A 23754-nucleotide genomic window follows, 5' to 3' on the forward strand; every position below is an offset into this window, starting at 1 on the left:
ATTTTAGAATAAGGCTGTAAAGTAACAAAATATGGAAAAGTATAGTGGTCTGAATACTTCCCGAATGCACTGTATATCACCTTACATATAATTATTTTTGATTGACAACCCAGAATTGTATAATTGGATTGCTGATATAACCTTATAGCACCAAGTTAAAAGGTGTTTGCGCAGATATAACTTTCTGATTTAAAATTGTTTTATTGTCAATGTACTTTTTTAAAACCAAAATGTCAGATCGAACCTTATAGTCCCAAGGTCACAATTTGTAACTGGGATATCATGACAGAGCTAAATAGCCTATAGTGGTATCAAAATATTACATGTCTTAGAGCGAAGTCAACCCATACTGTTCAGTTTAGCAAGCTCGGCATTATATCCCTTCCCCATATCCAAACCAATACACTCGGATACATGTGCGAGGTTTCTATCACGTGTATACAAATTTCTTAGCAAAACACAGTAGATAAAAAAGATAATGATTGACAATAGTGACAGCCAATCAGCGATATAATTCCGGGTAGCAACAAGATAAAGAAAGCCAACACGTCCAATCACAGAAAGGCAAGAGGCGTGTCACATTCTATTGTACGATATGTTTACTTCCGTCAATATTTCCAGAGCAAAGCTGCGTTTCTCAATTCAACAACCTAATCGCTCTCTAAGTAAGTTTGGTATGATTGTTTTATTGGGAAATATATGTTTAACTAAGAAACACAATAGTCCTCTGTCTCTATAGTCTGTTAATCTTTTTCCGGATAATCAGTTTGCGAGCTAACGTTAGCTGTCATTTGCTCTGCCTTTTTCTAACTCGGCTCAACCAGAGAACTGTGCTTGACAGATATCCGCAATAGTAGTCAATATTTAACAATGGCTTTATCTTTATTGTACATTCGACAGTGTTGACAACTGCTGTTGATTTTTTTTTTATTACAAAAAACTAGAAATCGCTAAAATGTGTAATCTCTCCTCACAGCGATTTATTTTAACCGTGGCAATACAACAATACACACAGGTACAGTAACTAACTAGCAGCTAGCTACACAAACATCTCCTTGCACATTCCCCGGGTGAAGGATGCCTTTCTTGGGCCAGGACTGGAGGTCGCCAGGATGGAGCTGGATCAAGACCGAGGATGGCTGGAAGAGGATCGAGTTCTATGGAAATGAATTGAGGGACAACAACAACGGAATAGACTTGGAAGAGTAAGTGCCATTTACGTACGTGCCCTCATCGCTCTTAATAATTCACCTATTGATATATACATGCATACAGTAGCAGTCAACATTTTGGACACACGAACTCATTCAAGGGTTTTTCTTTATTTTTACTATGTTCTACATTGTAGAATACTAGTGAAGACATCAAAACTATGAAATACCATATGGAATCATGTAGTAACAAAGTGTTAAACAAATAAAATAACATTTTAGATTCTTCAAAGTAGCCTCCCTTTACCTTGATAACAGCTTTTCTACGCTCTTGGCATTCTCTCAACCAGCTACACCTGGAATGCTTTTCCAATAGTCTTGACGGAGTTCCCATATATGCTGAGCACCTGTTTGCTGCTTTTCCTTCACTCTGCGGTCCAACTCATCCAAAGCCTTTTCAATTGGGTTGAGCTTGGGTGATTGTTGGAGGCCTGTTCATCTGATGCAGTGCTTTGATGCAGCACCTCTGATGCAGGGCTCTAGCATCTCAGTGCTAGAGGTGTCACTACAGACCATGGTTCGATTCCAGGCTGTATCACAACCGGCCGTGATTGGGAGTCCAACAGGGTGGCGCAAAATTGGCCCTGCGTTGTTACTGTTTGGCCGGAGTAGGCCGTCATTGTAAATAATAATTTGTTCTACAAATGTACTTTTAACAAGACACACATGCTAATTGGAATGCATTCCAGGGAACTCCTTCAAGGCTGTTGGAAACGTATTCCAGGTGAAGCTGTTTGAGAGAATGCCAAGAGTGTGCAAAGCTGTCATCAAGGCAAAGGGTGGCTACTTTGAAGAATCTCAAATATAAAATATATTTTGATTTGTTTAACACTTTTTTTTTTTTGGTTACTACATTATTCCATATGTGTTATTTCATAGTTTTGATAACTTTGATATTATTCTACAATGTAGAATATCTTCCAAATGAAGAAGAACCCTTGAATGAGTAGGTGTCCAAACTTTTGACTTGTACTGTGTGTATATATATATATATATATATACTACTCTGCCTGTTTCTCATTGCTGTATGCTTGAGTTGATTTGTAGAACACACAAGGTATGCCACCTTTAAAAAAATAAAAAATAAAATAAAAAAGTATAATAACGTTCATACACATGTCAGTAATATAACCATGTAAAATGAATCTAGTTCATGTAAAGTCTTATCATTCAGATCGATGACAATTGACGTTGACTCTGTTTTGATTGGTTAGTATTAAATCTAATAACGTTGGCTATAGACTTTGCTTTTTGGCTCCATTGAAGATGAGAACTATACAATGAATCAACTGATGCTCACATGCTTGAAATGATCCTCATTAAAAGCCCTGTGTCATGTAAATTTCATCACAAAAATACAACATGCTCAAAATAATAGATATTTACATGACACCCTGCACCATCTATGATATTGTCTTGTATTAGCTGTTCTGTACAGTCAGGCAGCATCTGGTAGCCTTTCTGTATGAAGAATCTACCATTGTCACTCCCCACACTCTATTTCACCATTTGGATATTGGTTTCCATTGAAAAATAGGGTTTTGAGCAGAGATGTAGTCTGCCATTTATTACTGATCTAATGGCTTTCCTCACTGAAATGTGTGCCATGGTGGGGAAAAGTAGCCAAGTGTCATAGATGCACATGAGTAAAAGTAAAGATGCCTTTTAAAATAAAATGATTCAAGTGAAAGTCACCCAGTAAAATATTACTTGAGTAAAAGTATTTGGTTTTAAATATAGATAAGTTTCAAAAGTAAATGTAATCGCTAAAATATACTTAAGTGTCTAAAGTGAAAGTATAATTAATTTCAAATTCCTTATATTAAGCAACCCAGATGGCACAATAAATTTAAATAAAGACAAAGGATAGCCAGGGGGTACACTTCAACACTCTGACAATTTACCAACGAAGCATTTGTGTTTAGTGAGTCTACCAGATCATAGGCAGTAGGGATGACCATGGATGTTCTCTTGATAAGTGTGTGAATTATAAAATGTTCCTGTCCTGCAAAGCATTCAAAATGTAACGAGTACTTTTTGGTGTCAGTGAAAATGTAAGGCATAAAACGTTAATTATTTTCTTTAGGAGTGTTGTGGAGTAAAAGTTGTAGAAAAATATGAATAGTAAAGTACAAACACCCCAAAAAACAACTTAAGTCCTTTACACCACTGAACGTGTGTGTGTGTGTGCGCGTGGGTGGTTAGGAAACCCCTCTGAATCGGAGAGATGTGGGGGGCTACCATAATCGACATTAGGGTTGGAAACTTTCCAGTAAATTTCAGGGATTTGCCTGGGAATTTTGCTTAGGATACACAAGGCAATTCTAGGTCTTGTGGCATATTTTGGTTAAACTATCCCCAATTCAATGGAATTGCAACCCTCTGCATGCACAATGCATTCTTCCATCACATGTGCAGCTGATTCTCAAGATCTTGCACACTAATGAGATGCTATTGAGCCCACACTATTACACTGTCTGAGCCAAGGACTACATGCTTTCTGGTAAGTTTTGATTATGGTACTGGGTGGGGTGAATATATTTTATATGACAAATTATTTTTTGTTAACTGGTATGTAGTAGCCTACAGCACAGTGTGTTTAAATCATTTATAACTTGTTAACAATTTCTGCTAGTTAGTTTTTGCTACCATGTGGGGTTTAGCTTGCATGAGCCTGCTAACTGAGTGTAAATTCACCTGTTCCATACAGGTTTCATTTTAAAACATGTATCTTACAAAGGAGTTGTTTAATCTAGCTGCTTAACTTTATCTGTACATGGAATTGTATTTTAACTAATTTATTTCCTCATCTTTACAGGAAAATGCCACGGGCCCCATCTGATGTGTCAGTGCAGCTAATGTATTAGGAAAAGCTGTGTACATTTGCATAAACTGTGCCAAATCAAATGTGAAGAATGCAACAAAAATGCACAATCATCTGGCCAAGTGCATACATTTCCCTCAGCGCTCACAACAAGCAATCTCTGACAAAAGTCCCTCTACTTCTATTGGAGGTGAAAATTATGAATCGGACACCTTATTGATAGCAACAGCTCATGGTCCTGGAATTGGAAGTTTTTTTGACTCAACGGAGGAACGTAGTCAGAGAAATGCTGATGAATGTCTTGTTCGAGCTGTTTATGCAACTGGTTCACCTCTGATGCGCACAGGTAATGTGTATTGGAAGAGATTTCTGAATGTTCTCTGAATGTTCTTACACCCCTCCAACCAGACATTTATCAACTCATTTGCTGGATGCAGAGTTCAGTCTTCAAGTGAAGGTCAAGCAAATCATAGAGAAAGTAGACTGTATTGCAATCATCTGTGGTGGGTGGTCAACAGACACACTGATCTCTACATTGCAGATGAGCTGAAGGCAGTTATCAATGACTTTGGACCACAGAATGTATATATATGAAGGCTGCTTGGTCTAAAGTGGAGGGGTCCTACCCTCACATCACACCCATTGGCTGTGCTGCTCATGCATTGAATCTGCTCCTCAAGGACATAATGGCACTGAAAACAGTGGATACCCACCCATTTCCTTGGCTCTCTTGTAGAGTGTATGTGGAGGGTCATCAAGTTATAGCAGCAATCTACCTCACCAAGCAAAGAGAAGAATAAGAGCACCACATTGAAGCTGCCCAGCAACACCTGTTGGGGTGTTGCTGTCATCATGTTTGACCGTCTCCTGGAGGGGAAGGAGTCTCCAAGAAATGGCCAGATCACAGTCTGCCGATATGGACAGCCCCATCAAAAGGATCCTCCTGGGTGATGTATTTTGGGAGAGAGTGGTAAGCAGCCTGAAACTCCTGAAACCTATAGCAGTAGCCATTGCACTGATTGAGGGAGACAGTGTCATTCTGTCTGATGTTCAGACTTTGCTTGCAGATGTAAGAGAAGAAATCTGTACTGCCCTGCCCATTTCACTGTTGCTCCAAGCAGAGGAAACTGCAGTTCTGAAATGCATCAAAAAGCATGAAGACTTCTGCCTGAAGCCCATACATGCCGTGGTGTACATGTTGGACCCCAAGTATGCTGGCAAGAGCAGAGATCAGCGATCAACAAGGCCTATGGTGTCATCACTACCATGTCTTGCACCTTGGCCTGGATGAGGGCAAGGTTCTTGGCAGTCTGGCAAAGTACACTTCCAAGCACACTTCCAAGCAATGGTTTTGGGATGGAGATTCAATACGGCAGTCGTGCCAACGTCTCATCAGCCACCTGGTGGAAGGGACTTTGTGGATCTTTCCCCTGTTGCCTCCATCCTCCAAACCCCCGCCTCAGAGCGTACAAGCGAGCCTTGTTTGGGAACACACACACCAAGGCACGCAACAGGCTGACCAATACAAGGGTTGAAGAATTTGTGGCCACCTGGGCAAATGTTTGGCTTTTTGAGCCTGGCAACGAGCCATCCTCAAGTTTGGAAAGTGACAGTGAAGATGAGGCCTCTGATTGTGATATTCAAGAGGTGGACATTGAGGAGGTCTAGGGAGAAGACATGGAAGACCACCAACGCTTTTGTTTCTCGACTATCATTTTACAGATGTATGCTGATAATGTTATTGGGAGATGCGATGGATCATTGGGGATCTTTCAATATTCCCTTTTGTTGTTCAGTGAAATCCTCCCTTGTGAAGAGTCAACTAATTTAATTAAAGTTCAGTTTGTAACTAAATTGTTTTAAAATTTATATTGGAAGGATTTAATCATTTGCAATCATGTCTACTTATGATGAGGTTTATGTTTATGTCTCCATATGATATGGTAAATACATCAAATGCAAAAAAACATCTACATTTTAAATGGTATTAATATTAATTCCCATGGAAAGTTTCCACCTCTGAATATTCCCCAAAATGTGCAACCCTAATCGACATCCACAGCGCCCGGGGAACAGTGAGTTAACTGCCTTACAGATTTTTACCTCGTCAGCTTGGGGATTTGATCCAGCAACCTTTCGGTTACTGGCCTAACGCTCTAACCATTTAATGATAGGGTTGTTGAAGCAAGACTCAGAGTAAAGTGAGTCAGTCACCTAATAAAACCGATCCAACTGGCCTATGTGCCATAGGATGAAGGTAAACTGAGAAAGATCTCTGTTTTCATCATCAGTGTGGTGATGGCATATATTGTGTAACTGAGGATTGTGTGTGTTTTTTCTTTTTTCTCCCCAAGTTCGTGGTATCCAATTGTTAGTAGCTACTATCTTGTCTCATCGCTACAACTCCCGTGCGGGCTCGGGAGAGACGAAGGTTGAAAGTCATACGTCCTCCGATACACAACCCAACCCAGCCGCACTGCTTCTTAACACAGCGCGCATCCAACCCGGAAGCCAGCCGCACCAATGTGTCAGAGGAAACACCGTGCACCTGGCAACCTTGGTTAGCGCGCACTGCGCCCGGCCCGCCACAGGAGTCGCTGGTGCGCGATGAGACAAGGAAATCCCTACCGGCCAGGCCCTCCCTAATCCGGACGACGCTAGGCCAATTGTGCGTCGCCCCACGGACCTCCCGGTCGCGGCCGGTTACGACAGAGCCTGAGCGCGAACCCAGAGTCTCTGGTGGCACAGCTGGCGCTGCAGTACAGCGCCCTTAACCACTGCGCCACCCGGGAGGCCCTAGGACAGAGTGTTTTTAAACCGATGTGTCTGGTTCCTGTTTCTCCCACAGCCTGTCAGACAGTAAGTGTGAATACTGATAATAGTTGTTTGTTTGACTGATTGTCTGAGGGAAGTGACTCCATACCCGCTAGCCGTCTCCAGCTATGCAACCTGTGGAGAGTTGTATTGTGAAATAGACATGACTGGCAGATTCATAAGTCAGTAGGGGAGAGTGGTGTATCTGGAGCCATTTTTTAAATTTGTATTTTTTTTTTTACCTTCATCACTACGTCAAGAGAAATATAATATTCTCTCTAACAAAGATATCTACATATATTTCAGGATGTTGTGGATCCCTGGAAATAATTTGGATTAATGTAAACATAGCTTGTCTAAAAAAAGTGGTCTCATCTCTTGGCACAACTTACCCTGGGTGTGGGGTAGCCTAAATTGAGTATAAGGACAGGGTAAGTTAAGGTAAAAATGTTCCATATCTGTACTGAATGAAATATTAACACCCTCTCTCACATCTGTTCTGACATGTGGTTCAATTTAACATTCACTAGCAAACCTATTGAATAAAGTTGCCAGGATTTTTCCTACCCTCTCTCTTCGGTTTTGTGGCTGATTCATATTTATGGAATGCTATAATTGGGTGCATGGGTTTGACCCTGCATTGTATTGCCATATAAAGAGATGTCGAAGGATTTACTATGCAGGGTGTTCATCAAATCAGCATGGTATTTTATGCTATAGCAGTGGCTACAAACGAGTTATTTTTGTCTGTCTCTTGTCAGTTAAAATGGGGTTTTGGGCAGTCTGACTTCTCTCAGCAGGAGTGCTGGCCTGTTATCTGCAGGAAACATGTTCTGTTATGTCCTGTGGACTGTGGTGATAGTGAATGATGAGGCTTTTAGACCAGGGGTTTTCCCACTCAGAGCTAGCTCTGTCTAACGCCTGTGGTGCTCCAGTCTAGACAAACAAAACCGGTTTGGAAAAATAATAATCTTCTATTTTGACGTGGCAGAGTATTACATCTGATTGTTATGATTTGCTACATGTATTATATATATTTTTTTGTGGTGATGTAGTCGCTATTTATCTCAGATGGTTATAATAGTATAGGCTAGTCGCTGAGTACCTTTTTAAAAAATGTTTTATGGTGTCATCAAATCTAGAGTTGGCCATCCAGTACAACAGTTGACAATAAACATCCTACAAATACCTCACAGAAAAACAGATGATGACAATGCACCACACAATAACCGATGACATAATTTCCTCTCAGTGACTCCTCCAAAAAACATCCCGACTCAAAGGCCAATGACATCATACAGTGGCCATTGACTGCTAAACAAACACTCCCACAGACCGACATCATTATGCCTGCTATTGTACTGATCCAAGTCCAACACAGTAGTTCAGCTCTCTCTCAGCCATTTAGCTGATGCCATGTAAAAGGTAAACATCGACTGTCAAAGCCCCACATTGACTGTACAGAGTATATTTCAAGTAGTTTGAGAGCCAACATTGCTCTGTTCCTCTTGTCTGAGGGTTTTTGTTTTTCCTTTTCTGTCCAGGCATGCTGCAGTGAGAATCCTCTGTGAAATGTTAGTTCATTGCATTCCTGACCTCTAATTCCCTGTTACTGATTGGTGTGTGTGTGTGTGCACGTTCGTTCGTGCGTGCTTTAAGCAGTGGGACCAGTGCATAAAACGTCCTGAATTAGCCTCCAGCCTGGATAAGCTGCATGTGTCACATGTAAAAAAAAATAAAAAAATATCCACACCAATGAATTGCTTCATCTCCAGCCCCCTACCTGTGGATCTGAGACAGGCTGCAGGGAGAGTCTCAGAGCTCTGCTCCTGAGATGGTCACGTGATAAGGCTGAGCACATGTATTACTAAGGCATGGAGAGCATCAGTGGACCACTCACTTTGATCTAGCAGCCAGTCCTCATTAAACCTGCTGATTGTCTTTGTAGAGCGAGAACGCAACACCCATAGAGATCAGAGCAAGGTGATGGTCAATGAAGTTCCAGATGCACTATGTTCCAGATAACAGTAGCAACAACCACAAAACCATGTAGGAGCAACAACATGGACTAGGGGTTAAAGAGGTAGTTCACCCAAATTACTATAAACTCATTTTATGGAGAACGTGACTATTTAATCTGGGAAATAGTTTTTACAGTCTTTAAAATATATTTCAAAAGCCTGTCTGATAGAGCCAATACATTTCCCTGTGTTACAGGTATGCTGTTGGACTGAGGATTAAAGCCTGTTGCCATATATTTGAAATGTAATGAAGTCCAGTGGGAGTAATGAAAGCTCTGCTGATACAAAGAGGGCAAACCAATCTCTGTCAAGGGCAAGACCAGAAGTTTTATTTATTTAACCTATTTATTTTCAGTTCATTACTTTGGCCTACGTGGCAGTGCAGGAATATTATCATATGGTCTGAGTTGGGCAAAAAAAGTGCATTCATAATTTGTGTTTTAGTATACTGGAGCCCTCAGAGATACTGGCCTCGAGCCGTACTTTCACAAACCTGTTTGAAGATGTAATCTGAAATTTGTCCGAGTACTGAAACGTCCCCTAAGGGTAGCCCCAACAGAAGTATCACTATGAATTGTAGCCATGAATGCAAAACGAGACACTCTGCCACTCCACCCTACAGGCAGCCGTGTAGCCACGGGTACACATGGAACATAGACCTAAACAGGACTGTAGGAAGTTGATAGTTGCGGTATAATCTGGATTTTGAGATTAGCTGCCTGTGATGGGAAGTTGATTTGCTGCTAGATATCTTATGCTTGCCTCAATGATACAATGACAGTGATACAACCTCATGGATACAAGCTGTGACCCATTGGCATACAGTCATATACACACCCTGGCATCAATGCAAGTCAGAGATTTTCGTAAATCTGAAGTTTATTGTTTATCCGACAGTGGTTTCCTAGATAAAGAGATTAGCAGATCTTGTCCAGCATTAGAGCTGATGTTATGGTCGGAAAATAGTCCCTGACCTTCTCCATGGGTCTTTCTGAGAAACAAGAGGTCAGCCAGGTCAGATCAGGGCTGTGCCAGTCTTAATCACCTCAGAGGGGTAGTCAGAGGGGTAGTCAGGCAGTCATCTGGGCATGGCCAGGCTGTAGCCTTCTGCAGTGTGGACAGCCACTTAGTTTGTTACATAAATACACTGACGTCCAACATGCCAACGCTCATAAACAATGCTATTAACGCACTCCTTTCATGTCTACCTTGTCTTTCTGAAACAGGCTCTGCGATGAAAACAAAGAGAATCTGTTTACTGGAAATGTGTGCGAGGTAGTCGCCAAAAAGAGGAAAAAAGACTTCTACAATAACAACACCAAATCACAGTGTGAGTAGCACTGACCGCAGCCATCTTATTCCCATTAAAGGTCTTTGGGGGAAAATGGCCAACCACGAGCTATTAGGAATGCTAGCCAGCTAGCATGAGGTTTGGCCAACTGTGGTTTAACAAAACAGTTCTGATAAATAGCAGAGTAAATCTCTCTCTTTTCCCAGTTGTTTACCAGGAGAAGTGGATCTATGTTCAGAAGGAGAGCACAAGAGAGGTGAGGAAAGTTTAGGTCAACCGCACCATATAACAGTGCGACCCAAGACCTGGAATGTGGATACACTGTTTATGCTAAATTTAATGGACAGTAAATAATACTGAGAATATCCACTAGATTTTGTTTATTGCCCATTCTACTCTTTACCATACATGGTATGTGTTTTGGTAATTAAGTTTGTGTTATTACCTTAGAGACATGGATACTGCACACTAGGGGAAGTCTTCAACCGTCTAGATTTTTCCAGTGCCACTCAGGACATCCAGAGATTTACCTATGTGGCAAAAGTAAGCTGTTGGCTAACTATCTGAATTATAAGCATGATTTAGCTTGATCACTAAAACTGCGTGTATCAAAACTACTGGATATGTGTTGATACTAGTCCTTGGTTTGTGTCCTGTCCTCTCACTCTTTTACTTCCCTCTCTCTTACCCTCTCCCTCTGTGCAGCTCCTCCAGCTGATAGCCAGGTCTCAGCTGCCGTCCCTCAGTGGAGCAGCTCAGAAAAACTACTTCAACGTGCTGGAGAAGATGGTACGGAAGGGTGAGCGAGACGGAGAGGGATATGTCCTCATCATGCTGTACCTCCCTGGTCTGTGCTCAATGGCCTGTCAGAATAACACCGTGTAACCACAGCACATTGCCTAATGGCACAGCCCCTGGTTTTAGCTCTGAGCCATACTTCCATTAGTGTTGGCACTGCTCCCTGGTTGGAGAAGTGAAATACAGCCTCATGCTTTCTCTGAGAACAACACGTCTCTCTGTTCTCAATTCTATGCCCTCAAACTGACAGTCTAATACTGGGTTTCTTGGCATTGTTTGGTCTCGTCAATGTGGCAGTAGAACCGGTCCCACTGCTGCTGTGTCAGTGATTGTCCCGCCACTAAACCACACAGCTGTAGTGCCCCGTCATTACTGAGCTGCTGTTGCCGGGCGGATCAAAGGAGCCATCAGATCTAAGCTTTAGGTCACACAACCACACGCCTCAGGAAGGAAAACATGAATTCGCTGCAGTATATAAAGACCTATTTTGCTTTGGCTTCATGCATGCCTTGAGAGTACAGTACGTTCTTCAACTGGTGGTTTTGCTTTGGGAGTAATGGTAAAATGCTTCGACTTTTGATAAAGATTTTATATATATATATTGAATTTGACTACATTTTTTCCATGACAAAAAACATAACATTTATCTCTCGAGAGACCTGGTATGAACGACAGTGAATATTGATGTAGTTATAGGGTGGTTTTTTACACTGTTTTAACGTCTTTGTTCTCTTTGTGTCCAGTTCTGGAGGATCATCATAACCCTCGCCTTATCAAGGAGCTGCTGCAGGACCTGAGCTCCACCCTGTGCATCCTGACCCGAGGCATGGGCAAGTCTGTCCTGGTGGGCAACATCAACATCTGGGTCTGCAGGCTGGAGACCATCCTCAACTGGCAGCAGCAGCTCAACAACCTGCAGATACCCAAGGTAGAGTATTGGGGGGGGGGGTCCTTTTTAAACGGCTGACTATGGGCCTAAAAGCCCTCACACCTTATAGTTCAGCCATGGCTCTATAAGGGAAGTCTACTGCTGACCTGGGTACTGACCTGGGTACAGTTCCCACATGCTTCAAGATGGCCACCATTGTTCCTGTACCCAAGAAGGCAAAGGTAACTGAACTAAATCACTCGCCCCATAGCACTCACCTCTGTCATCCTGAAGTGCTTTGAGAGACTAGTCAAGGATCATATCGCCTCCACCTTACCTGCCACCATAGACCCACTTCAATTTGTTTACCGCCCCAATAGATCCACAGACGATGCAAACGCCTGCACACTGCTCTATCCCATCTGGACAAGAGGAATACCTATGTAAGAATGCTGTTTATTGACTATAGCTAAGCATTCAACACCATAGTACCCTCCAAGCTCATCATTAAGCTTGAGGCCCTGGGTCTGAACCCCGCACTGTGCAATTGGGTCCTGGACTTCCTGACGGGCAGCCCCCAGGTGGTGAAGGTAGGAAACATCCCCTCCAGTCCGCTGATCCTCAACACTGAGGCCCCACAAAGGTGCGTGCTTAGCCCCCTCCTGTACTCCCTGTTCATCCATGACTGCAGGGCCAAGCACGCATCCAACTCGATCGTCAAGTTTGCAGACGACAAAACCGTAGTGGGCTTGATTACCAACGATGACGAGACCGCCTACAGGGAGGAGATGAGGGCTCTGGGAGTGTGGTGCCTGGAAAACAACCTCTCACTCAACGTCAACAAAACAAAGGAGATGATCGGGTGGTGCGGTCTGCCCAACGCATTACCGGGGGCAAACTACCCGCCCTCCAGGACACCTACAGCACCCCATGTCACAGGAAGGCCAAAAAGATCATCAAGGAAATTAACTACCCGAGCCACTGCCTGTTCACCCCGCTATCATCCAGAAGGCGAGGTCAGTACAGGTGCATCAAAGCTGGAACCGGGAGACTGAAAAATAGCTCCTGTCTCAAGGCCATCAGACTGTTAAACAGCCATCACTAGCACATTAGAGACTGCTGCCTATAGGCATAGACTAGGAATCACTGGCCACTTTAAGGAATGGAACACTAGTCACTTTAATAATGTTTACATATCTTGCATTACTCATCTTGTATGTATATATTGTATTCTATACTATTCTATGGTATCTCTTTCACTTAATGTTTACATATCTTGCATTACTCATCTCATGTGTATATACTGTTTTCTACAGTATCTTAGTCCGTTCCGCCTTGAAATCGCTCGTCCATATGTATAGTCTTAATTCATTCCTACTTAGATTTGTGTGTATTGGGTATATGTTGTGTAATTTGTTAGATATTACTTGTTAGATATTACTTCACTGTCGGAGCTAGAAGCGAAAGAATTTAGCTACACCCGCAATATCTGCTAATTACGTGTGTGACCAATAACATCTGCTAATTACGTGTGACCAATAACATCTGCTAATTACGTGTGTGACCAATAACATCTGCTAATTACGTGTGTGACCAATAACATCTGCTAATTACGTGTGTGACCAATAACTTCTGCTAATTACGTGTGTGACCAATAACATCTGCTAATTACGTGTGTGACCAATAACATTTAATATGATTTGGCACGGTGACAGTGTTCAGTCATCGGGTCCTCTCAGTGTTGTATTGTGTAGTGGAATGCTGCAGCCCCAGCCAGCCTGGGATATCCTTAACTAGGTGTCAATCTGGTTCTGCTTTAGCCAACTCTTGTTCTGATGTTTGGCTGAATCCAAATCAGACTGGCTAGGCTTCAGAGATAGACTGGTTCGTTTTCTGTCTCATTATCAAGGTGGTTAATGTTTGCTTTGTAAAAAGTTGTAACTTCCGTACTTAGACGTGTGCCGTCTGTTTAGTTTCAAGAGACGAGAGACCCTCTGCTTGGAGGATAATTGACCTGGTAGTTATGTGACAGTCTTGCCATAGTTTCAACATACGTATATTTCTCCCCCAGCAAATGTCCAATGGGATGACGCTGCATGACCTGCCGCTAGACATGCAGAACAACATCCTGTACAAGTTCTCCGACGCCTGTGACATCATCAACTTGGGACAGGCCACGCCCACTCTTCACATGCTCAGTGAGGACCGGCACCTGTGGAAGAAGCTGTGCCAGTTTCACTTTGCAGAGAAACAGGTAGAAGTCACTGGGTATCTAAACATGGCATTCAATGTAATCAGTGTCACAAACTGCTTGAATACAGGGTCATGTTCATTGAGTAGTACACAGTGACCACCAGAGTGCAGTGTTGCCACATTTAATATAAGGGAGGCATTCTACATAAGGTCTATGGAGTTGAACATGAAATGGTGGTCATTTAGAAAATAACTCAGGAATTACCCTTCGGAGTTACCATAGCATCTCTTTCTTTCCTTTCCCCCTGGTGTCAACCGTGTTTTCTCCTTGTGTGTGTGTAGTTCTGCAGGCATCTGATCTTGTCAGAGAGGGGCCATGTGGACTGGAAGGTCATGTACTACACCCTACAGAAATACTACCCCAAGAGAGAGCAGTACGGAGACACACTGCACTTCTGCAGACACTGTAGCATCCTCTTCTGGAAGGTAAGAACAAGACGACACACTAGACAATATGATAGCATCTCAAATGGCACCCTATTCCCTACCTAGTGCACTACTTTTGACCTGGGCCCATAGGGAATAGGGTGCCATTTTGGACACGTATTATGGGTTACATAGCTGCATATCAGGGGGGACTCCCATAATACATATGCCTATTTTTAGGTTGATATTAATAATAGATTTATTAAGCATTTTTCCAAGTTCGCAATGTGCTTATCAAGAAGGAAAAGTGAACTAAAATGTAAAATAAAGTTTCAAAGTGGAGAGTGAGTTTTTGAGTCCTAGCCAGGAGAAATCTTTGTATCTGATGTCATGGTGACCTTTGGCTGTGTTTATGGAGTTTGGGGTCAGCTCAGGACTGAGATTTGCCCTTTAGTAGACGGTAGCGCATTTCCGGCAATTCACAAATGTTTCTGCCGTAAGAGGGAAATGCCCCGACTATCTGTGTTAATACGCCTCACTTGTGATACGGCTTTGGAAACATTTGGAACTTGAATTTCATATCAGCAAGACATTATTTTTCAAGTCCAAAAGATACACTTACTGTACGCAGTTTTAGCACAGCTGCACATGACTGTGTTGTGAATAATGCATGCTTCCAGAAAGACACTTCCTCCCTTCGCCATTGGAAATGTGAGCGCAAGGTGGGAGGATGTCGGCTGGAGGCTGTTATATGTGCTAAAACTGCGTACAGTAAGTATATTTTGTATTTGAAAGATTCTTTCTCGCTGATATGAAAGTAAAGTTCCAAAAGTTTTCAAAACTGTATCGCCAGCAAGGATTATTAATGTGTCTGGGTCTTTCTATGAACAATGGGGACAATGTGTGACATTGGGATCAAGATTTCAAAATCGTATGACACAAAAATCAAAAGGATTTTCATGTAGTTTCATGTGTTCTTAGAGGAATAAAAGTGAATATATGTAAATCGCCCCATAACCACCTATACAACAACCTATCAAATGTATTTATAAAGCCCTTTTTACATCAGCAAATGTCACAGAGTGTTATACAGAAACCCAGCCTAAAACCCCAAACAGCAAGCAATGCAAATGTAGAAGCACGGTGGCTAGGAAAAACTCCCTAGAAAGACAGGAACCTAGGAAAAAACCTAGAGAGGAACCAGGCTCTGAGGGGGGGCCAGTCAGTCCTCTTCTGGCTGTGCCAGGTGGAGATTATAAGAGTACATTTAAAGCCAGATTGTTCTTCTAGATGTTCAAACATTCTTAGATGACCAGCAGGGTGAAGTAATAATCTGTGGTTGTAGAGGGTGCAACGGGTCAGCACCTCCAAGAGTAAATGTCAGTTGGCTTTTCATAGCCGAGCAGTCAGAGGTCAAGACAGCCGGTCCAGGACAAGGCAGCACGTCCGGTGAACAGCTCAGTGTTCCATAGCCGCAGGCAGAACAGTTGAAACTGGAGCAGCAGTATGACCAGGTGGACTGGAGACAGACAGGAGTCATCAGGCCAGGTAGTTCTGAGGCATGATCCTGGTGCTCCGGTCTCTCCTGGAGGAGAGGGAGAGCGAGGGAGCATACTTAAATTCACACAGGACACCAGATGTGCCCGGAGAATTACACCAGATATAACAGACTGACCCTAGCCCCCCCCAGCACGTGTACTATTGCAGCATAGATACTGGAGACCGAGACTGGTGGGTCGGGGGACACTGTGGCCCCATCTGACGATACCCCCGGACAGGGCCGACCAGGCAAGATATAACCCCACCCAATTTGCAAAAGCACAGCCCCCACACCACTAGAGGGATATCAATAGACCGCCAACTTACTACCCTGAGACGAGGCTGAGTATAGTCTACGAAGATCTCCTCCAATGTTATACAATTGTTTAATGTGTATATAACTGCTAGGCTACCTGCTGCCCTTTTTTTCCCCTTTTATTCCCGGAAGAATTTCTATGGAAAGACTAGTTGAATCCAACATTAGATGTTGTCGTCCTAATAAAAGTAAGAAAATGTAGGCACTCTGGATAAATGACTAAAATGTAAGTAATAATCATGGCTAGTTACAAGGGAGCAGGAGAACTTATAAATTTTCAAACACAAAATTGCGGATTTTATTTTTTCCAAGGTAGGCCTATTCCAGTACTTGAATTTATGAGCAACAAATTCAAGTTCAAGTAGGCTACTTCAAGCCCCTTGTTTTGTTTTTAAAATTGCAGTTCTAACATGGAAAACAAAATGTATTTGACATGTTATTTCATTACCAGATCTTAATATGATCTGGTAACGAAATAACATGTCAAATACATTATTGTGAATAAGCCCACTAGGTTAAGTAATTTGTTGTCATTATATCCCGAATAATTAATAGGAATCGCGTTGGTTTTGCGCAATAGTCTATTCTACACAATTGCACACAGTAGACTCTGTGTCCAAGCCGAGGAATCAAATCAAATCAAATTTATTTATATAGCCCTTCGTACATCAGCTGATATCTCAAAGTGCTGTACAGAAACCCAGCCTAAAACCCCAAACAGCAAGCAATGCAGGTGTAAAAGCAAGGTGGCTAGGAAAAACTCCCTAGAAAGGCCAAAACCTAGGAAGAAACCTAGAGAGGAACCAGGCTATGTGGGGTGGCCAGTCCTCTTCTGGCTGTGCCGGGTAGAGATTATAACAGAACATGGCCAAAATGTTCAAATGTTCATAAATGACCAGCATGGTCGAATAATAGTAAGGCAGAACAGTTGAAACTGGAGCAGCAGCACGGCCAGGTGGACTGGGGACAGCAAGGAGTCATCATGTCAGGTAGTCCTGGGGCATGGTCCTAGGGCTCAGGTCCTCCGAGAGAGAGAAAGAAAGAGAGAAGGAGAGAATTAGAGAACGCACACTTAGATTCACACAGGACACCGAATAGGACAGGAGAAGTACTCCAGATATAACAAACTGACCCTAGCCCCCCGACACATAAACTACTGCAGCATAAATACTGGAGGCTGAGACAGGAGGGGTCAGGAGACACTGTGGCCCCATCCGAGGACACCCCCGGACCGGGCCAAACAGGAAGGATATAACCCCACCCACTTTGCCAAAGCACAGCCCCCACACCACTAGAGGGATATCATCAACCACCAACTTACCATCCTGAGGCAAGGCCGAGTATAGCCCACAAAGATCTCCGCCACGGCACAACCCAAGGGGGGGGGCGCCAACCCAGACAGGCTGACCACAACAGTGAATCAACCCACTCAGGTGACGCACCCCCCCCCAGGGACGGCATGAGAGATCTGAAAACACGAACTCATTGCCTTTTTGCTTTCTCTGTTAAATCTAACGACACCCTGCTGTAAGTCAAGCAGACAATGATAGATGGTAAACATCAATTCGCTAGGGATATTAGATCCAACTGTCTTCACCAGCGTAACCAATGAGACACCAAAATATTCTGGACATGAATTGCAAACACCTTTTTTACGGTACTTGGGCTATTGTTGAATCGCATGCGCCATCACAGCTGTTTGTCACTTGGGCTATTGTTGCATCGCATGCGCCATCACAGCTGTTTGTCACTTGGGCTATTGTTGCATCGCATGCGCCATCACAGCTGTTTGTCACTTGGGCTATTGTTGCATCCCATGTGCCATCACAGCTGTTTGTCACTTGGGCTATTGTTGCATCGCATGTGCCATCACAGCTGTTTGTCACTTGGGCTATTGTTGCATCGCATGCGCCATCACAGCTGTTTGTCACTTGGGCTATTGTTGCATCGCATGCGCCATCACAGCTGTTTGTCACTTGGGCTATTGTTGCATCGCATGCGCCATCACAGCTGTTTGTCACTTGGGCTATTGTTGCATCGCATGCGCCATCACAGCTGTTTGTCACTTGGGCTATTGTTGCATCCCATGCGCCACCACAGATGTTTGTCACTTGGGCTATTGTTGCATCCCATGCGCCACCACAGCTGTTTGTCACTTGGGCTATTGTTGCATCCCATGCCCCACCACAGCTGTTTGTCACTTGGGCTATTGTTGCATCCCATGCGCCATCACAGCTGTTTGTCACTTGGGCTATTGTTGCATCCCATGTGCCATTACAGCTGTTTGTCACTTGGGCTATTGTTGCATCGCATGCGCCATCACAGCTGTTTGTCACTTGGGCTATTGTTGCATCCCATGTGCCATCACAGCTGTTTGTCACTTGGGCTATTGTTGCATCGCATGTGCCATCACAGCTGTTTGTCACTTGGGCTATCGTTGCATCCCATGTGCCATCACAGCTGTTTGTCACTTGGGCTTTTGTTGCATCCCATGTGCCATTACAGCTGTTTGTCACTTGGGCTATTGTTGCATCCCATGTGCCATCACAGCTGTTTGTCACTTGGGCTATTGTTGCATCCCATGTGCCATCACAGCTGTTTGTCACTTGGGCTATTGTTGCATCCCATGTGCCATTACAGCTGTTTGTCACTTGGGCTATTGTTGCATCCCATGTGCCATTACAGCTGTTTGTCACTTGGGCTATTGTTGCATCCCATGTGCCATTACAGCTGTTTGTCACTTGGGCTATTGTTGCATCCCATGTGCCATCACAGCTGTTTGTCACTTGGGCTATTGTTGCATCGCATGCGCCATCACAGCTGTTTGTCACTTGGGCTATTGTTGCATCGCATGCGCCATCACAGCTGTTTGTCACTTGGGCTATTGTTGCATCCCATGTGCCATCACAGCTGTTTGTCACTTGGGCTATTGTTGCATCGCATGTGCCATCACAGCTGTTTGTCACTTGGGCTATTGTTGCATCGCATGCGCCATCACAGCTGTTTGTCACTTGGGCTATTGTTGCATCCCATGCGCCACCACAGCTGTTTGTCACTTGGGCTATTGTTGCATCCCATGTGCCATTACAGCTGTTTGTCACTTGGGCTATTGTTGCATCGCATGCGCCATCACAGCTGTTTGTCACTTGGGCTATTGTTGCATCCCATGTGCCATCACAGCTGTTTGTCACTTGGGCTATTGTTGCATCGCATGCGCCATCACAGCTGTTTGTCACTTGGGCTATTGTTGCATCGCATGCGCCATCACAGCTGTTTGTCACTTGGGCTATTGTTGCATCGCATGCGCCATCACAGCTGTTTGTCACTTGGGCTATTGTTGCATCCCATGCGCCACCACAGATGTTTGTCACTTGGGCTATTGTTGCATCCCATGCGCCACCACAGCTGTTTGTCACTTGGGCTATTGTTGCATCCCATGCGCCACCACAGCTGTTTGTCACTTGGGCTATTGTTGCATCCCATGCGCCATCACAGCTGTTTGTCACTTGGGCTATTGTTGCATCCCATGTGCCATTACAGCTGTTTGTCACTTGGGCTATTGTTGCATCGCATGCGCCATCACAGCTGTTTGTCACTTGGGCTATTGTTGCATCCCATGTGCCATCACAGCTGTTTGTCACTTGGGCTATTGTTGCATCGCATGTGCCATCACAGCTGTTTGTCACTTGGGCTATCGTTGCATCCCATGTGCCATCACAGCTGTTTGTCACTTGGGCTATTGTTGCATCCCATGTGCCATTACAGCTGTTTGTCACTTGGGCTATTGTTGCATCCCATGTGCCATCACAGCTGTTTGTCACTTGGGCTATTGTTGCATCCCATGTGCCATTACAGCTGTTTGTCACTTGGGCTATTGTTGCATCCCATGTGCCATTACAGCTGTTTGTCACTTGGGCTATTGTTGCATCCCATGTGCCATTACAGCTGTTTGTCACTTGGGCTATTGTTGCATCCCATGTGCCATCACAGCTGTTTGTCACTTGGGCTATTGTTGCATCCCATGTGCCATCACAGCTGTTTGTCACTTGGGCTATTGTTGCATCCCATGCGCCACCACAGCTGTTTGTCACTTGGGCTATTGTTGCATCCCATGTGCCATCACAGCTGTTTGTCACTTGACTGTTATTCGGGAAAGTTCCTCCCTGGATCAGTAGATGTGTGATAATATTATAGCGTAACTAATCAGCTGGATGGATACCAAATGAGCATCTAACAAGTATTATGCATAATTATTGAAGAAGCACATTAATGATCGTATTGAATTTAAGTATAAATGTAAGGTGACTCTTTTTTTGATAGAAGCATTTGATTTTGCAATGCATACATTTATTTTTGATTTGTGTGCCCATAAACTGTTTTCACCCCTTAACATAAGGAGACACTAAACGTAGTTTCACATTTCTGAGAGCTCTATACAAAAAACTCTTGACAGCTAGGATTCTTACAGGGTTCAAATACAATGTCTAATTTAACTGATTTAATGATTAACATATGATATAACGACAGCTTACACTGCCATAAATGCAAGGAGAGAAGTAAGTTGTCACACGATTTTGGACAAATCCGTCAAGATGCCAACCATGATTAAGGGTTAAACAGGTTGGCTATATAGCTATGACCCCCCCTATATTTAATGTAATGACATGAGAGAAAAAACATCCTCACTGGTACCCTAGTTTATAGAAAGACCCTTCTAAGCGTTAAAACGGAGCGTCGGGATTGTAGTCCACATGTAGCCAGCGGTGGTCCTTATACATTCACCTTAGAACCCTAGGGATGGCTGTATGCCCCCGTTGGGTTCTCGAGAGCTGGACAGGGATGTACTGTGAGGAAAATGTACAGCCAAAACAATCTTTATCAGTAATGTGTAGTCACAACCACCGCCAAAAATATTCAACATAGTTTCTCTGTGTATTGAGACTTGTTTATGCACTTTAAATAAATAAATGATCAACTTATGCTGTTAGAAGTGATTCATCATTTGGGTAGAGAAAACCAGCCTCTTTTCCAGAACCAACAAACTGCTTTAACTGCCCCTCTCCTTTTTGCTAGCAGCATGTAACTTTAGCACATTCCTCTTACCTCAGCCCTTAGTAATTTTCATGATTTTTTTTTTTTGATTCATTTTTTTTTGAAGTCATTCAAAAGCCAGATGTTTTAGGCTTAATTATAGTGAAGCAAGTCAATTCTGGTCTTCATATATACAGAACAAAAATATAAACGCAACATGTAAAGTGTTTGTCATGATTCATGAGATGAAATGAAATATAAGATTCCAGCAATGTTCCATATGCACAAAATATTATTTCTCTCAAATTCTGTGCACAAATGTTTCTCCATCCCTGTTACTGATCATTTCTCTTTTTCCAAGACAATCCATCCACCTGACAGGTGTGTCATATCAAGAAGATGATTAAACAGCATGATCGTTACTATGGTGCACCTTGTGCTGGGGACAATAAAAAGCCACTCTAAAATGTGCAGTTTTGTCACACAACACAATGCCACAGATTTCTCCAGCTTTGAGGAAGTGTGCAATTGGGATGCTGACTGCAGGAATGTCCACCAGAGCTGTTGCCAGGGAATTGAATGTTAATTTATCTACCATAAGCTGCCTCCAACGTAATTTTAGAGATTTTGGCAGTACGTCCAACTGGCCCCGCAACCGAAGACCACGTGTAACCACGCCAGCCCAGGACCTTTTAAGTTTGACTTACCCTTTTTAAAACCCTTTTCAGTTGAACCCAGAACATGAATAATTAACGTTTTCTACACTATAAATGGACTATTCCCTGGGGATCTACAGGTTTAGCATGTTGGTTGGGCTTTAGTTTGCTAACGTTAATGCTTATGACTGCTAATCCCGAACCTAAGGAGGAAACTAATCTGTGAAACCAGACAAATTATTCACATGCGGCTCAAAGATCAATGAATGAACTGACTAACCCTCATTGACAGATTTGACCTATTTTCTTTATAAGAAACCGACCACCCATTTCATTCAAAAGCATGGGTTATAGCAAGGTTATTGTTAATGACTGTTTTGAATATTTGTTTCACCTTTATAGCCCCACTTATGATGCTCATGAATAGAAGGACTGGTCACACCATTGCTATTAAGACTCAAATGTGTGAGCAGGTTGAGCACATATGAGTACATCACCTTGCCAGCTCCTCTCACCACTAACTAGTGTTATGATGCAGTACTAGACTCTAAACAACCTGAGTATTGTTCTGGGCTCCTCCTGCAAGTACTGTAACTCCTAAATTTAGAGAAATGTGCCTTCTATTTCTCCTCTGGCATTGTAGATTGACCCCTCTTTCCTCTCAGTGCCAACCAAGGCTTTGTTAGAACCAGACAGCCTCCCATCCTTCTGTTTCTAATCTTTTAACCTTTCTGCATCCCTCTCCATCCCTCTCTTGTTCCTTACTTCCTGCCTCTCTTCCTGACTCCCCATGTACTTGTCCCTGACCCCTAAAGGACTGCCACCTGGCCTTATTATTCAAGGTACTTTCCTTCCCCTCATGTCTGACTCTGGCCACCATTTTGTTTTCTGTTGTCCTGGTGATGAATTATGTTTTAGACTCGGCTTGTTGTCACTCATCTTCTGGTTTGTTATGCTTTGTTTGCTTTGAAAATGACTAAGGTTGTGATTTTTCTTTTCTTTGAGAAAATGTATTTTAGGCACTGTTGTCCTGTCTGACATGGAACTCGTATGAATGTGTGATGCTATAGTATAGTAACAATGGCTCTCCCTCCTGTCTCCTAGGACTCTGGACATCCTTGTACAGCCAACGATCCCGACAACTGCCTCGTGCCTGTTTCACCTCAGCACTTCATAGACCTCTTCAAATTCTAGACCTCCTTTTGATACTCCAGACCAGGAGAGGGGTGACTTACCCCCTCCTCGCCTTGCCTCTCCTCTCCGTGTATAGTGTGTGTGTAAAAACAAAGGGCTCAGAGGAAGAAGACGTTTTATATTTTTCAGCATTTTTTGACTCTGACTGAAAACAACAGAGAGGAAAAGAGGAGATATGTTTTTGAGTGTGAGGCATGGATGGCATGAAAGAGAACTGCAGTGCTCATTATTGACACCTTGTTGGGAAATAACAACTGATTATTCCATGTGATGGCTTGGTGGCCATTTTGCCTACCGTTTAATTTTTTCCTTCTTGGTAACAGAATGTATGTCCAATGTAGATGTAGGTCTCTGTTTATGTACAGTATATATCCTCCTGTGTATTTTCGCCCTGCATATTTGAGGCGTCAACACTAAAAATAAATGTACATGTTTGCTGTAACAATGACTTTTTTTACGATACACCTTTTGTCAGAACTTTCAAGTAGACAGTAATGAAATGTGAACATGACTTTATGGGGGGTTGTAATATTGCTTTAACATTCCAACTGAGATGTAACTTATAGTTGGCT

The 23754-nt window shown here is 43.1% G+C and overlaps 1 protein-coding gene across 2 annotated transcripts; it reads left to right on the forward strand.

Moving 5' to 3' along the window:
- Positions 1 to 574: 574 nt before the first annotated feature.
- fbxo25 (F-box protein 25) lies at positions 575 to 23630 on the forward strand. Of its 2 annotated transcripts, XM_029676421.1 has the most exons (11): positions 575 to 665; positions 977 to 1205; positions 10097 to 10200; positions 10368 to 10417; positions 10612 to 10704; positions 10867 to 10960; positions 11703 to 11887; positions 13899 to 14081; positions 14363 to 14506; positions 22804 to 22830; positions 23093 to 23630. In XM_029676421.1, exons 2-11 carry the CDS (start codon positions 1078 to 1080, stop codon positions 23180 to 23182), a joined length of 1098 nt encoding a protein of 365 aa, XP_029532281.1. In that variant the 5' UTR covers positions 575 to 665; positions 977 to 1077; the 3' UTR covers positions 23183 to 23630. The 2 variants fall into 2 exon arrangements, with proteins under 2 accessions (XP_029532281.1, XP_029532280.1); XM_029676420.1 differs by lacking the exon at positions 22804 to 22830.
- Positions 23631 to 23754: the final 124 nt, after the last annotated feature.

Source organism: Oncorhynchus nerka, linkage group LG13 (assembly GCF_034236695.1).
Source record: "Oncorhynchus nerka isolate Pitt River linkage group LG13, Oner_Uvic_2.0, whole genome shotgun sequence".
In the NCBI taxonomy this organism is placed as follows: domain Eukaryota; kingdom Metazoa; phylum Chordata; class Actinopteri; order Salmoniformes; family Salmonidae; genus Oncorhynchus; species Oncorhynchus nerka.

What these genes read in the sequence shown, in the direction of transcription:
- fbxo25 (XM_029676421.1), top strand. Translation starts at nt 1,078, where the DNA reads ATGCCTTTCTTGGGCCAGGACTGGAGGTCGCCAGGATGGAGCTGGATC. An exon ending in TTCACTTTGCAGAGAAACAG is followed by an intron (nt 14,082 to 14,362) that starts GTAGAAGTCACT and finishes GTGTGTGTGTAG; the next exon opens with TTCTGCAGGCATCTGATCTT. An exon ending in ACCTGGCCTTATTATTCAAG is followed by an intron (nt 22,831 to 23,092) that starts GTACTTTCCTTC and finishes CCTGTCTCCTAG; the next exon opens with GACTCTGGACATCCTTGTAC.